General features: G+C 37.3%; 1 protein-coding gene across 5 annotated transcripts in view; it reads left to right on the top strand.

Annotated features, from left to right (window-relative positions):
- Positions 1-15,254, top strand: part of Diaph2 (diaphanous related formin 2) — an 835,758-nt gene that overhangs the window by 684,181 nt on the left and 136,323 nt on the right. For all 5 annotated transcript variants that reach the window (XM_029553627.1, XM_029553629.1, XM_029553628.1 and 2 more), the window contains one exon: positions 2,618-2,713. In XM_029553627.1, the coding sequence (XP_029409487.1) occupies positions 2,618-2,713 (96 nt within the window). The remainder of the gene's footprint in view (positions 1-2,617; positions 2,714-15,254) is intronic.

Genomic DNA, 15,254 nt, shown 5'->3' with positions numbered 1-15,254 from the left:
TTGGTGGGGATATATTATTTTGGTTTTTCATGTTATTATTTTTTCTCTGTGATTTTGACATGTGAATTTCTTTTGTAGTTTCTGATTCTCTCAAACCTTGAAATTTAGGTCTGCTTCTTTTTGTGAACTGTATGTGTCTTTGTGGTTTACTTTTTTGGCATGAAAAGCTGGTTCCTCTAAGCTTCCAGTTCTCTCTTTTGATTTTATATTGGAGTAGCCAGATTGCTTTTGTCTTCAGGAGCTCCCACAGAGGATCAGATGCTCTCATGCTTTCTCCTAAGGTCTGGATCCCTCCTGGATAGATTTTGTCCTCGAGAATTTGGGGGTTGGACTGTCCTGGGAGCCATGCCCAGGAAAAATACTGGTCTGGAGCAGCTGGTGGCCATGCCACCCAGAGATGCAAAGGAAGATGGGAGCAGGAGGTGGCCCCAAGGGCCCCTGGGTACTGCACTGAGTAGCTGGTTTGGTCTGAATGCAAAAGACCAGGAAGAGGAAAGGTCAGCCCTGGCGTTCAGGAAGGAGGCTGGTGGTTTGTGCAGACCCAGGGCAGGGCCAGGCCCAGAAGCAGTGTTCCCCGGGGACCTGAGAAGGAACTGAGTTGTTCTGGAAGCACAGGATCAGGAAGAAGTAGTGGTGGTTCCCCAGGTTTCTGGGGCACCAAGACAAGGAATGGGACAGGACCCAGGCTATGAGGAGAGACCACGGGGGAGATGGGAGGGTGAGTGAGGCTGGGGGAGTCAAGGCGCGGAGGGCCGAATCGACTTACCCCAGAGAGAGATGCCTGCTTGTTGGAGAGAGGCCTGTGGGTCCTTCAGGCCCAGGGAAGCAGAGGGGTTCTTCTTACTTTTTAACATCACTGCTAAGATAGCCAAAGTGACATGGCTTATATTTGAGGCCTGCATTATATACCTATTGGACAGTGCTGACTTGATGGGGGGTATTCATATCCCATATGGTCGAGTCTCGATCTGGTCATGTGCTGCTAGCTCTGGGGCTGGAGAAATAGCCCAGAAGTAGAAATCTTGTCTAGCATGTATGAGGCCCTAGTTTTCATGTCCAGTGCTGCAAAAACAAAGGAGATTTGCAGGCTTACTGTCTGAATGATTTGTTTTCATATTTGTGTTCCTTTATGTACCAGCTGTATGATGTCAAATTTTAATATCCCACCCTGAAAACATATAAGAAATTTAAAGCATCTCCTATATAAAATTTAATTCTCCCAGGTAGATTCCATCTCTGCCCAGTGATTTAACTGCTTTGTTCCTCTTTTCTTTCTCTTGAAAATAGTACGTGATGTTTCAAGTATGTGAGTGATCTAACTTAAAACTAAAAGTGTGCAATCTTCTTTCTTTATTGAGTCACTGGTGCTTTGAGTTTTTCCCCTCACATTTTTACCAGCGACTGAAATTAAGAACCTCTGTGCTGCCCTTCAATTTTTATTCAATATTCTGTCATAGATAGCTTATTTTAAAATGATAAATTATTGTAACATTGAAGAAATTTCAAGCCAAATGAAGGGCATAATGATTTTAGCTTATTCTTATACCCTAAGAGAATTTTTTTAATGTAGTCCTATATCCCCTACTTTAAGCAAGGTATGACTTGGAGTAGCATGGGAAACAATATCTTTTCACCCTCCACTCTTTTTTAGCCTTCCTACTGGCAAATACCCTGAATTCTAGACTCTTACTCTTAGCTCAAAGGAGCCACTTAGTTAGACACCTTCACAGCAGCTAATCGACATGATCGGACTCAGGTCCCTTAGAATTATACACAGCTCAGTAGCATTTCTGGCAATTGACACCTTGTGAAAAATACTGTAACCCATGTTAGCCATGTGCTTGATGGCCAGAACTGTAAAGTGTTAAGAAAGAAAAGGTAAAATATTTTAAATTTTGTTTCTGTTAAGTTTCATGAGCATCTTTTGCATGCTCTCCATTCTAGCTTCTAATGATTCTTTTTAGGAAAAGTCTTTAGACATACACCAGCATTCAAAAAAGGAAATGAGACATTTTGGCTGCTGTCTCTCAAACATAAAATATACCCTTTCAGATGACGCAGGTCACTTTTTCTTTATATAATATCTGCATTTCAAAATGAATAACCGATATGGATTAGGTAAGAAGTGAATGCAAATGTGTTTTTCAAATAGTGCCTTTTGTGATAATCTCAGATGATAGTTGGCTGCTGGAGGTATTAATACAATCAGTATTTAACCTTGTGTAACTCTGCTTCATCAAATCACGCCCTGCACACTGATTGCATTAAGCCAGGTCAGTGGTTTCTTGCTTAGGAATATCTTATAAGAATCTTAACAGGAAGGCAGCAGTAGCTGATCAGCTACTGTTTATTTGCATACTGAGTGTGTCATCAATAATACAAAAGACAAGGTCTTTAAGTTGAAAGAACACTGGGATTGGCATGAATTTTGCTTAATGGTGCGTAATAAGCAAAGCAGTCTGTGATGCTAGAAACTGACAGGATCCATTATGTTAAAACAGATATATGTCTTTAATTTAGGGGTATTATGTAAATCTGACAGGAGTTTTTCCCTTTATTTTCCTGTAGTTTAACTTTAATTGCTGTAAGATTAATTCCGATTTCTCCTGTCCTCCAGAGGGTGATGAGACTGGCGTGATGGATAATCTTCTAGAAGCCCTACAATCAGGTGCAGCATTCAGAGACCGAAGAAAACGAATTCCAAGGAATCCAGGTAATACCCACTCTAGCTTACATAGTCTTGCAAAATGTAAATGTTCTACAGCAAGTCACTCCTCCAAAAAAGGAAATGTAAACTTTCTCATGAAGACTTTTTGATCTCAGTGGCTCTCAGTTCTTGTGTGAAATCAGAATAGGACCCTACATCTACATGTTTGCAAGTTTTAACCTGATAAATGTAACTTGAAATAACAGTGTGCTTTGGGGATAAAAAAAATCAGAAATAAGGACTCCCCCTGTGTTTAATATTAAATATTTTAATTGTTTTATGAGCATGGGTTTGGGTCGAAGGTGATTTAAAACCACAAATGTAATTAAATCATTAAAAATCATTGGCTCAAGAATGTCACATTAGCTGTTCACAGGTGAGAAAACTAAGACAATGCCTGTTTCTCCAGTTCATTCTTGTTTTCAGTGTGTATGTTATCTATCATCTTTGTTAATAATGGAAGAATACCCACTGATAATATGTGTTCCTCAAAAAAAATCACAAAGTACTTGGATGAATTTTTGTGTGTATTTCATTAATGACAGATCTCAGGGGAGAAATACATAAAAGAAGGAAAATAGCCTCCATCACTCAAGTGGAACTAGAAGGTTCTCTTTGTCTGTTCAGACCCTATGTGTGAGGTAAATAGTAGCTCCTTCTCGCAGGGTAATCCAAGTGGCCTTAACTGTTCGCTTCCTCCTAGTAGGGTGTTATAGTTTCCCTTCATATCTTTCTTAGTGCAAAGGAAGAAAATAGGTATGTTGAGTTTAAGTTTTATATCAATGGGCTCTAAAGCTATGTGGAGAAGTAAATGAAAAAGGGAAAATTAACAGTAAATACACAAACTCTACTTCATTTAAATTAATATAATTTTACTTAAATAGCCTCTAATTTCCAAAACATTCTGTCTTTCAACTTTAAATTGCTGAATATTAGTAGAATAGAAATTGGTAGCCATTTTAAGCAGACAATTTAAGGAAAAAAATGGTATCTAATGTGGTGTTGTCCATAAAAACTTTGGTAGTGGTGAAATTCATGGCAGAAGCCAATATAAGATGTATTAACCATTTTCCCATTTGGGAAAATTTCCTGCTTGGGTAATGGTTAATATTCTACCTTTGCCCTTCAGAGAATGACTATAGAAATTAGCATACAGCTATGATTTGATTAAGAGAAGAAAAGTATTTTGATTGGAGGGTCAGAGTGCCTTATGTATGTAAAGACATTACAGATGTCTTCTAAGAATGTGTTTATATGGTCATAATATTAAAGTGATATTGCATGTCAGAATGCTGAAAGCAGTACTAGCCCACACCTATGAGGCTGTCGTTCTACCTGCCCTTGGTCTTTTGTGTCAAATGAGAATGGTCTACCACAGTGAGGTTTCTTCCATCCTGTAATATTAGCAATATCAGTCGGTGAGAGGAAAACTGAAGTAATTTTTAATCAATATAGTTCTCTGTTGCTATACTGATAAGAAAAAAAAGAAACTTGAAAAGCATGTTATTCTGGGACATTTCAAAAATGTCATTCTCTTCTAGCCTGCTTATTTTAAAAATATGCATATGATAAGTCTCACACCTCACGCTGATCCTGTGTGAGAGAGGGACATCATTCATTCCAAGGGATTTCTGTAAGTTTGATGCTCAAGGGAATATAACGTTGCCAGCTGTGAACCACCAGGAATATATTCATGAACAATAGAATTTTATTATACTGATTCCAGGTTATCTAAATGGAGATCTCCTTTGATGTGTGGCTAGAGTACCCCTGTAAAAAATAGGGTAAAAAATAGTCTATTTAGCACTAGCACTGGTGAGAGCCAAAGCAGAAATCCAGAATTAAAAGGAAACTAGAGAGCAAGGAAGAGAAACAGAGACAGAAGGAGAGAGATCACAACTCTACCAAAAAAATGTTCCTGTCTCCTTGCCTCTTCCTAGAAGCAGCGGAACAGAGTGGGGACTTTTACAGGATTCTTGCCTGTCTTGCCTTTTGTAATTAGGTCATCTTTCCCTGCTCATTCCGTGGTTCTTTTAGTTATTTGACTTGGTTCTTTTTCGATATCTCCTTGAATAGATATTGTTACACTTTCCTTGTTCAACACTGAAATCCTTACTCCTTTATCACAACCACCATGCCAGCATATAAAATAAAAGCAGAAAAAAGCAAAAAAAAAAAAAAAAAAACCACTCAGAGAGAGCCCAAGCAGCAAAGATACACTATACCATTCTATTTGTTATCTCCATGATCATCACTTACAGATGGAATTACTATTGTATGTAAAATCCAGAGCTATACTACTGAGTTTCTAATAGCATTGTTTTCCTTTCCATATTTAAACAAGTGAATAGAAAAATCTAAGTGTTAATAAATGATAAGACTAGTTGCCTAAATACCAGCCTTTACCACCGAACCCATACCACCTCCCCAAAGAGCAGTACATTTTCAACTGTTGCTTCTGGCCCATTCAGCTGATTATGCCTGAGTATGCCATCTCAGTTAAGAGCACTAAAAAGCATTTCAAGGTAGACTCTCACATCACAAATGATAGTAAAAATATTAATAAGTAACATGATGCAAGCCCCAATAAGTCAGAAGTCACATAGGCAATAAATAGGTACCCTGATTGTGCTGATACATGCTGACTGAATAGGAACCTAGATCACAGGATTTGCTTGATATCAAACTCAGATTAGGAAGTGAGCCCTAAATATTCGTTAATTTATTGTACATCTGTTCTGTGAAAGGTACTGTGCTGGACATGGTAGAAGATGCAGAAATAATTAAGATAACATTCTCTTAGTTATAAAAACCCTTGTATCTTGTGCAAAAGAGAAAAGGCACAAAAAGACTACTGAATAATGCAGCAGATAGTAGGTATTAAACAAAAGATGTTAATAACATACCATGTGAGTTCAGAAGAGAAAGATAACATGCCTCATTGAATGTATCAGAAAAATCATCATGGAAAAAAATTTTTTGAAGAATGAGTAGGGCTTTAAGCAGTGGGAGTCGCTGTGGAAATCATGGCTACAGTGAACTGAAATGTGTTAAAGAAAATCATGGAGGCAAGAAAAAAAATAAAGCCTTTTTTTTAGTAATAGCAAATAATGCAATAAAGAAGCAGATAGGATACAGAAACAATATAACGATTTAAAGATAGTTCTGAAAAATAAAGTTAGTACCACATTATGAAACACTGGAGTCAGAGACTAATGTGTTACTATGCAATCCCTTAGACAAAGGGGAACTAATTAAAGATTTTAGGCAGGAGGAAAATGATCAGGGATTTGTATTACTACTTGTAAGCTATAGCCTGGGATGAGAGACAGAGACAGACAGGAGGATCCCTCGGACATGCTGCCCAGCCATTCTAAGGAAGTGGAATCTGTGAACTCCAGCTCAGTGAGAGGCCTTACTTAAACCTTGTCTCAGGCTGGCAAAATGACTTCATAGGTAAGGACACCTTCAATCAAGCCTGATGACCTGAGTTTGATCCCCAGGACCCACATGGTGTAAGGAGAGAACTGGCTTCCACAAGTTGTCCGTTGACCTCCACAAGTGTGGTACTTTATTTTATTCATTAAATAAGTAAATTAAAATAGAGAGAGAGAGAGAGGAAAGACTGTGTCTCATAAACTAAGATGGTGATCAATTGAGGAAGACATCCAACATTGATCTCTGGCCTCCACACATGCATGCACACAGATCCACACACACACTAACACCATATACCAACAGAAATAAAATAAATAAAAATTTTAAAAGGCTCTACTTTCAGTACTCTAATGAAACTGGGAGCCAGAACATAAGAGCTGCACAGTGAATGCATGATGAATCTGTAGAAACAGATAGTATACACTCAACAGGTAAACAGTTTGATTAAATACATTGCTAGTGTCCATGTACATGTGGGTTTAGGTACTACTGTGACTAGAAAACCAAACAGGATACTTAAGGAGAAAACCTGAGCATCAGCTATGTGATTAAACTATAATGCAGTCTTTTGTAATAGAAATAGGGAAAGAGTACTTATGGAGAATAGGAGTCAGGAAATTCTCTCAACCACTCATTTCTCCTTTGTGTTCCTAGAATATAGTTCTTTTTTTTTCAAAAAGCTTAATATACAAAAAAGGCATCTTATTTCCCTGTAATAATTAAGTATAGACTTAACTACAATTTTATGGAATTTTATCTTGTCCCTCTTTGTCACATCCTTCATTACCACTTAAGTGCCACCCTTTTACAATTGACTTTATAAAGAATTGCCCGTCAATATCCCCTTAATTTGCCATTATATGGTCAGAGGTAAGGTTTGGAGGCAAAAGAAGGGCATTCAGATCTCACAGGAATGAAAACCATACTTAAAATACAAATATACAACTGCACATCTTTTACTACTAAGTAGCAATAAAAACTTAGAGCTTGCTTTTCTTCCCCCAGCCAAGCCAACACTTCTCTCCTTGCCCACTCTAAGTAAATATAAATGGACAGCTCTGTCATACGTAGATATCGGACTTAGCTATTTTGGGTATGATGAGATTTTGATATATAGTTTCAGACATTAATAAAATTCACAAGAGAAGCATTCTGAAGCAATGAAACCACGAAACAGAATTAATGTATTTTTGTTTTAGAACCACACAGGGAAACTAAGAAAAGAAACTTGAAAAAAACCAGAGAAGCTCAGGAGATGCACTATCCTAGTTTTATGTATCACCAAGATAGCAGTATAAATGAGAAGTTATAGCTTACCACTTGAGAATAGATAGGGGACACAAAAAATGTTATATAACAGAGGAAAAATCACTAAGAAATGTTACAAAAAAAATAATGTCAGAACAAAACTCACATTTCCCCAGGCCTCTCTGTTGCACATAAATAACAAAACCCAAATTTTGCTGCTCTGTCTCCTTGTACACATTCAGCAGTTCAACTGCTGAAAGGGGTCTCAGAAACATTTCCAGAAGTTCTCAGGGGCTGTTTCATAAACAGAGAGAGGCACATGCTGCTGTTACTCCAGTTCCTCCTATAATACCTGTGTCCTCGTACCTAGTGCCTGCGATAGCAGCTGGCATCTCCTGCCTTCATGATAGCAGAGCTTCACGGTGGCCATGGGTAAAGTTACAGCAGGATGCCTCTCTCTTCTTTAGGGTAGCATTTCGCTGCTGTACCAAGTAACAGTGCTTAAGCCTCAGGGTCTGGCAGTTTTAGAGAAACAGCATTCTGTTTAACATCATGGTCCTTGGGATCAGATGTTGCATCCTTAGACAAGTTCTGAAGACAAGCCCAGGGTTGATCCAAGAAGCAGCTAAGATTATCCTCCTTCTTTGATGACTAAGGTCTTTAGTAATATGTTGTGCTTGTTCTCGTTTTCTTATTGCTAGGTCAAGCTCTTCATTAATTCTAAGCCATTATTCCTCTTTCTCCCTCAGAATGAGTTCTTTCCCATAAAATTCATCTGTCTCTACTTTGTAAATAGTAGAATATTACATTAGCTTACCAAAACCCATTTAGTGTACAGCAGAATTCTTATGTTGTACTTTATGTTGAAAATCTAATGAATAAAGGTATTCTAGCAAATAGGCAAACAAAAGTGTGGCCATCATCCAACTAATATTTAGTGACCAATTACCAGGGGTCAGGCAATAGTGCGAGGCTCTTGCAGTACAAAGATAGATAGAGCACGAGTCTTGACATCAAGCACTCACAGTCTCACCAATTGGTAAACTAAGAGAGTGTAGTAGATCATGAATATATTCCTTTACTTACTGTTGTGGCAAAATATCTGACAAAGGCACATTAAAGTAGGGAAAAGTTATTTTGGCTCATTCTTTCCTAGTAGGTAAAGGCACGGTGGAGTAGCCCAGTACATGATGGGAGGAGCATATGGTCATGGTTGTTAACATTGTGATGACCCAAGAAACAGAAGCAGTATACACCCAGCGAAAGGGGAAACCTTCAAATCCGAAGCCTTGGTCACCTCCTTCCATCTTCCAGGCCCCACCTTCTACAGGCTAGAAACCTTTCCACAATCATACCACAAGATGGGAACTGATCATTTACAACATGAGCCCATGGGGAGTATTTCAGCTTTATCATTTATAGATCATAATTGTGAGTGTGAGGCCATCCTGAGCTACATAGCATATCCCGTCTCTTAAAAAATGTCACTGAGTATACCAAGAAATTAAGAGTTGGGAAGGATACATTGGATTTAATTGTCAGATATTCATTGGTGACCTTAAGAACAGTTTTACAAGATTGTGCTGGGAGCGTGGAGGGGGTTGTGCTGGATAGTTTTTGTCAAATTGGCACAAACTAGAGTCATCTGGGAAGAGGGACCCACAATTGAGAAATGTCCTCCATCATACTGGCCTGTGGGCATGTTTGTGGGACATTTTCTTGATCACTAATTGAAGTAGAAGGGCCTAGCCTCCCTTGGGAAGTGCCATCCTGGGCAGGTGAACCTGGGCTGTATAAGCAAAGGAGCTGAGTAGGCCAGGGAAGCAAGCCAGCAAGCAGCATTCCTCTGTGCTCTGCTTGAGTTCCAGGTTCCTGCTTAAGCTCCTGCCCTGGTTTCACTCAGTGATGGACTGTGACCTGGGACTTGTAAGATCAAATAAACCCTTTCCTCCCCAAGTTGGTTTTGGTCAGTGTTTTATTATAGCAACAGAAAGCAAACTAGGACTGGGATGCTGAGAGAGGGCAGATGACAGATTGCACCAAGTTCTAAAATGCTATTAATTTTAAGACCAATTAATTAAGAATAACTTTTCATCACTTCATCTAAATCTTAAGACGAAGTATATAACTATATTAAGTATATAATATTTGCTGTTTTGTTTTCCATTTAGTTCATTTCTTAATGAAAATTAAATTTTACTTTTGGAATATATGTATTGATTAGTAAGATGTAGCTTTGCATTTCGGAAGCTAGAAATAGAGGCTTGCTATGTCGACTGCCCTTGATCATTCTTTGACAACCAGTGAACAAACTGAACACAGAGCATTTATGCCCTATTTATATGCACAATTGTTTTAAGCAAGCACTGATGATGTTCTCTATAGAAACTTCAATCATTTTGGCTTGTCTATTCTCCTAACACAATACAATCAGCTCTGCTGCATATTTCTTCATTGGTGATGTGTGCAGGACAGTAGGAGATAAGGTCAATGCCAGACGATTTTTATGAGAAAATGAATATAGCAGGATTCCTTTAAACATTGGAGTATGGGAGAAATTAGAACAAGCAGTTATTATGCAGTAAATTTCTCTTGGTAGTTATAAATCCATGTCAACAACTCACAGACATGCTAATGTGCAGCTAAGCTCACAGGACCACCTGCCTATTTACAAATCTTCAATTAAGAAATAATGGCTGGGAAATACACACACACACACACACACACACACACACACACACACACACACACACACACACACATATTATATCTACACATGTATATTTCTCCTATAAGCAGTTATAAATGAGCACTTGCAACTATAAACACTGAGAAAGCATTCATCATACTGTCATTCACGCATGCCTAAAATTTCTAGAAAACCAAATATTTTCACAACAAAAAAAAGAATTATTCTAATTGGCAGTTTTTATTTGGGGCTCATTTCTGTCACATAAGCTCAATGGTATATTCAATATTCATATTTTTCTAAACAGAGTAAAGAAATTGTAAGTTCTGGTTCCACTCCAGCACAATTCCATCTTCTGCACCAGTGGCCAACAACAGCCACATTCAACTCTAAATGCACATACTCTTGACCCTCCATTTTTGTTACACCTTTAAACATACTTCCTCGGTGTATAAACAATTTAAACCTTACTCCTGGTGATCCTTTTCCTTGTGGGAGAGAAGAGGAGGTAAATGAAAAAAGAAGACAGAAGAGACTGTGGGAATAACAAAGGAGAGACCAGAGAGGGAGGTAAAAAAGTTTGAGCTTGAACTTTTACTATTCATTGATGATGACTTTCATTTGCAAAAAAGGTGATACCATGTCCTTTGAACCTGAGCTAGTGTCTCACCCATTCCAAAAAATCTTTTTGTTTTGGCTTGTTTGGGTTTGATTTGGTTTGCTTTCATTTGGTTTGACTTGGCTTGGCTTGGCTTGGCTTGTTTACAGAGTTTCCCTATGAGGCAGCTCCCAAACTTTTTGCTTGAGTCTCTGTAGTGGTGGGAATACAGGCATATTCTACCGTGAAGAAAGCTTTTAAAGTTATGGCCAGTGCTAACTTTCTTAAAGATACAAATGGTACAATATGTTAAAATGCTACAAGGATTACAGTTGTATGTTGCTCTTTAGCTGATTATAGTGTTTGCTCTTGGTAAGTACATGTCACATAATAATTACTAAAAAATCTCAAAGCCACCAGAAAGCCACTTCAGTATACCTTATGCTATCTCAGAAGTTAGGCACAGAAGAAGTAATGCATAATCTTGACAAGGGAAGAAAAATGCTGACTTTAAATAAAAAGCTAAATATAACTATATGCCATCATTCACACTGTCATGTCCGTTGTACTTGCATTTGACTTCCACTGCTTTGCCATCCTCAAATCACAGTTCCCTCCACAAAATTTCCAAATACCAGCAACAAAAACAAAGGGAAACTAGAATAACAATTTCAGCCTTTGTTCCAACTTTACCATCTTCTCATCAGCCTTCACTAATCTGTCCTATAAGACCCAGTAGGCATAAGTAAGTGAATCTTTGTAGAATGACATTAAGCAATTAATTCCTTTTCCAACTTTTTCACCAAATTACTCAGGAGAACAGCCCTTTCTGAAGTTTAAGGGTTTTTAATTTAGTGTGTTGGAACATTCTGAAGATTTAAACTGTTTGTTTGTGGGACTTCTGGAATCCAAGATGGTATTTTCGCTTTGCACTTGAGATTTTAGATTTACTGGTCTGTTCTATTGTTTGTCTAGCATAAACGTGAATACTGTAAGTAAGCAATATAGTACTCTCGGGGCAATGAAGAAGGCTTTTTTTTTCATACATTATTTACAACTCTGGAGTGGTTTCAGAAAGACAATGTACATCCTGGACACAATGAACCGAAAAACACAAAACTAGGTATATGATTTTCATATAGTTGCTTAGAAAGTTAATACTACTGTTCATGGATTTCTTCTGCATTGAATAATTATGATGAATATTCAAAATTAGTAGACTGATAATTGTTAGTTAAAAACAAACATGTTTATCTTGTTTTATAATAAAGTGATAAATTATCTTCAAATACATGGAGGTAGCTTATGATTACAGAGTCATATTTTGTGTGGATAATCCAGTGTGTATTGTACTTATGTTAGACACAACATCTCAGTTGTGCATATCAATAATACGTTAAGAGACAGGGTAATGAAAAATGATGGTGCTTTGTGCATAATATTTTATAGATAACTATTATCATATCAAGAGATGATTTGAAACACAGATAAACATTATTGAACTGAAAGGAAAAAAAGACTTTTCTAATGTTTAGATTTTTATTTTTGGGTACAAATTTAAAATTAGTCTTGTTCTCCAGAATTAAACAGTAAAACTAGCCCAGACAATGTTCCTAAGAGCCCCAGCATGGAGAACCAAGGAAATGTTCATCCCTAGTGATTGGGCCAAGACAGAAGATAAATTTAGAAATGAAGTTCCAACATAGTGAGTTTTTAGGAAAATACTAGAAATAATAAAATTTTGAATTAAGGCGGAACACACATCAAAGAGGACCACTGGGAAGAACAATATACCCATCTAGCAATTTGAATATCTTTTCATTTGCAATAAATAGCGTTGATCAATTTTCATGGCTTATTTAGAATTGAAGCTTCCTGGTAGAGGAACATGCAAAGCACAGAGAAAGTATTATCATCAAGTGGAATGCTGTCCATACAGATTCTGTGCATTATGGATTATTCTTAGGTTTCCATGCTCTCCTCTTGATGCTTCCCGTGCCTTGTGCTCTTGGGCCCCTTTGCACACTGTCTTCCTTCTCAGATGCTCCTTTAGAACAAGTGCATTATTTTCTTTATCTCTCTCACACCAAAGTGTTTCTAATCTCTATTTACTCAACCAAATATTACAAATAATGACCATGGACTGAAAAAAGATGGTGGTAATCAGGGAAATCTGGTTGTATCAGCATTGTTTGAAACATATTTCTCTCAGATCTTAGCATTCTTTTTTGGGGGGAGGGAGGCAAGACTGACAATGTGGATAGTTTCAAATCAATCCTCTGTGTAAATTTATCTTGATTTTGGTGTCAGGGGAGAGACAGTGAAGGGTGTTTAAAAGGAGTAGAGAAAAATTCCCGAAAAGAACTCTTGGTTCCCAGCCTTTTGGGAATTTTAGTTTCTTGACCACTGGAATTTACAAGTGCTTGTGGTATTAAGTAAGGCATCATGCAAATAGCCAACCTTCTGTATTTTGTATCTTTGATTAATATAGATGACCACATATGACTGCATATTTCATTCCCTAAGAATTACACACACACACACACACACACACACACACACACACACACACACATTCCCGAAAATGAAAGTGTCTGTTCGGAGAACACATTTATTTATAGGTTGGCATGTGTGCTTGTCTTCAGTGAAAAGGAAGAAGGTCTAGAGTTCAATTAGTAGGTTGGGAGATTTACTGTTTTCCTTTTGTCTCTCCCATTTTCTTCAAATAAATAGTAATCCCTACTGGGAGAGGTCATAATTAAGTTTTACTCTAAGGAGAGTTCTCAATTACTAACGTATATAAAACAAAATTTTTGTGAAAAGTACATCTTTTATAAGATAGTATGTTAAGATTTTTCTCTGGTAGTTTGAAAACATACAATTTTTTTTTATTAGCATCAACATTAATTCCAGTAAAAGTAAGGCTCTGTCATGTGCATGTTATCTGTTTGCCTAAACCTGTGCAGTGCATCGCACTTACAAAGTCTCATCTTTTTTTGTGGTTGTGGTAAGTGAAATTAATGTAAGAAATGGTTTTATAATGTATAAGTTCAAATTACTATTCCACTTCTGCTCTTGACCATCAGATAGGGTTTTGTCCTGTATTCAATTGGGTTATGAAAGTTAATTGTGGCTAAAAATACTTAAAAACAGAAGAAGTTCAATTTTGAAATATGGTATCTCCTGACTTTTTTTCTAGACCCTATAATATGTTATGCATGGTCTGGGCATAATTGAAGGTTGAGGGTAGTGGTTGGGTGAAATTTCATCACAGTATCGCTTCCTAAATGTGTGTCCATAGCTGCTTTTGTACCAATTAGCTCTGACCTTTTTCTTCTAGCCTTGGGATAAGAAATTATTAGAGGCAACCATTTCTGAATTATTTTCTTTCTAATATTAGTTTAAGCAAATTTCCTTGCAGAGCTATTCTTTCATCATCTTTTTCCCCCTCTTCAGCTGTGTCTTTCCACTAAGCTGCTAAATCTTTCACAGAGGAATTAAACATGATGTTCCTAGAAACATTAATAGCTTCCGCCCTTTTCTGGGTGTCCTACTTCAGAAATATTGCAGCTGCAGTGGTATTACATGCCATCACGTCTTCCTGTTTCTCTAGGAGAGGGACGTTCCAGGTTTCAGATAGGCCCAAGTTTTGATTCCTGGGGATGGCCCTTTGTACATATGTGAGTGCCACAGTGAGGTTTTAGAAACATATTGCTTCTTTGTCAGCTTACTTCACTGTGGCTGTCTATTCACCTCATTGAAATAACAGAGACATAGTGCAAGAGAATATAAATGGACAATTTCAAATCAGTCTCTCCTATTAGAAAAACGACACAAATCAGAGGCTCTGTGACTATACGATTGTAGTAGTATCACATTTAGACATGATATGTAGGTCTTAGCCAAGAACGTGCTACAGAGAAAAGGCTGCATGGGCTGTAAACCATCAAAAATAGAGCTAAACAAAAACAAACTACTGATACCCTTGTAAAAAAAAAATCCTACTTTTGGTCACTGGACAATATGACCAAATGAAGAAGTCTTCTTATATGACTTGCACTGGGGGATATAGACCACCAAAGCTCACCTGAGGCTCTACCTAGTTATCTTTCTCTTCCCAAAGCTTCTCTTATCCCTGGATCTTCCTCTTTCTTTTCCCACCATACCTGTCATTTTCTTTGTCTTAATTTGAGTATCACACAACTTACGAAATGGCCAATGCTTCTGAAGTTCACATGACAGAGGTGTAAGTTTTATGGAAAAGAAAATAATTTTTGAAGTAGTTAATATAAAAATGAGTCCCATTGAGGTAAAAGAAGGAAAAATTGACTAATTTAATGTGGACATCTAACTTTGAATCTTTTTTTAAATTTTTAATAACTACATGATTAGAAAAAGCATTTCATTACAGCTTTAACATATTCAGTAACACACTGCAGAGCAAGAGTAAATCTCTTTCACAAGTGGCTGCAAATTTCAGAGTCATGGTTGAATTAATACAGTTATACAATATTGAACTCAGTATAAACCCTATAAGATATAAAATTGAATGAGATTTTAACCTTTAAAACAGA

The sequence above is a fragment of the Nannospalax galili genome, unplaced genomic scaffold (genome assembly GCF_000622305.1).
Source record: "Nannospalax galili isolate Female #2095 unplaced genomic scaffold, S.galili_v1.0 scaffold3, whole genome shotgun sequence".
Classification (NCBI taxonomy): Eukaryota; Metazoa; Chordata; class Mammalia; order Rodentia; family Spalacidae; genus Nannospalax; species Nannospalax galili.
Note: the sequence above shows the minus strand (reverse complement) of the source record. Positions and strands in the feature narration are given on the sequence as shown.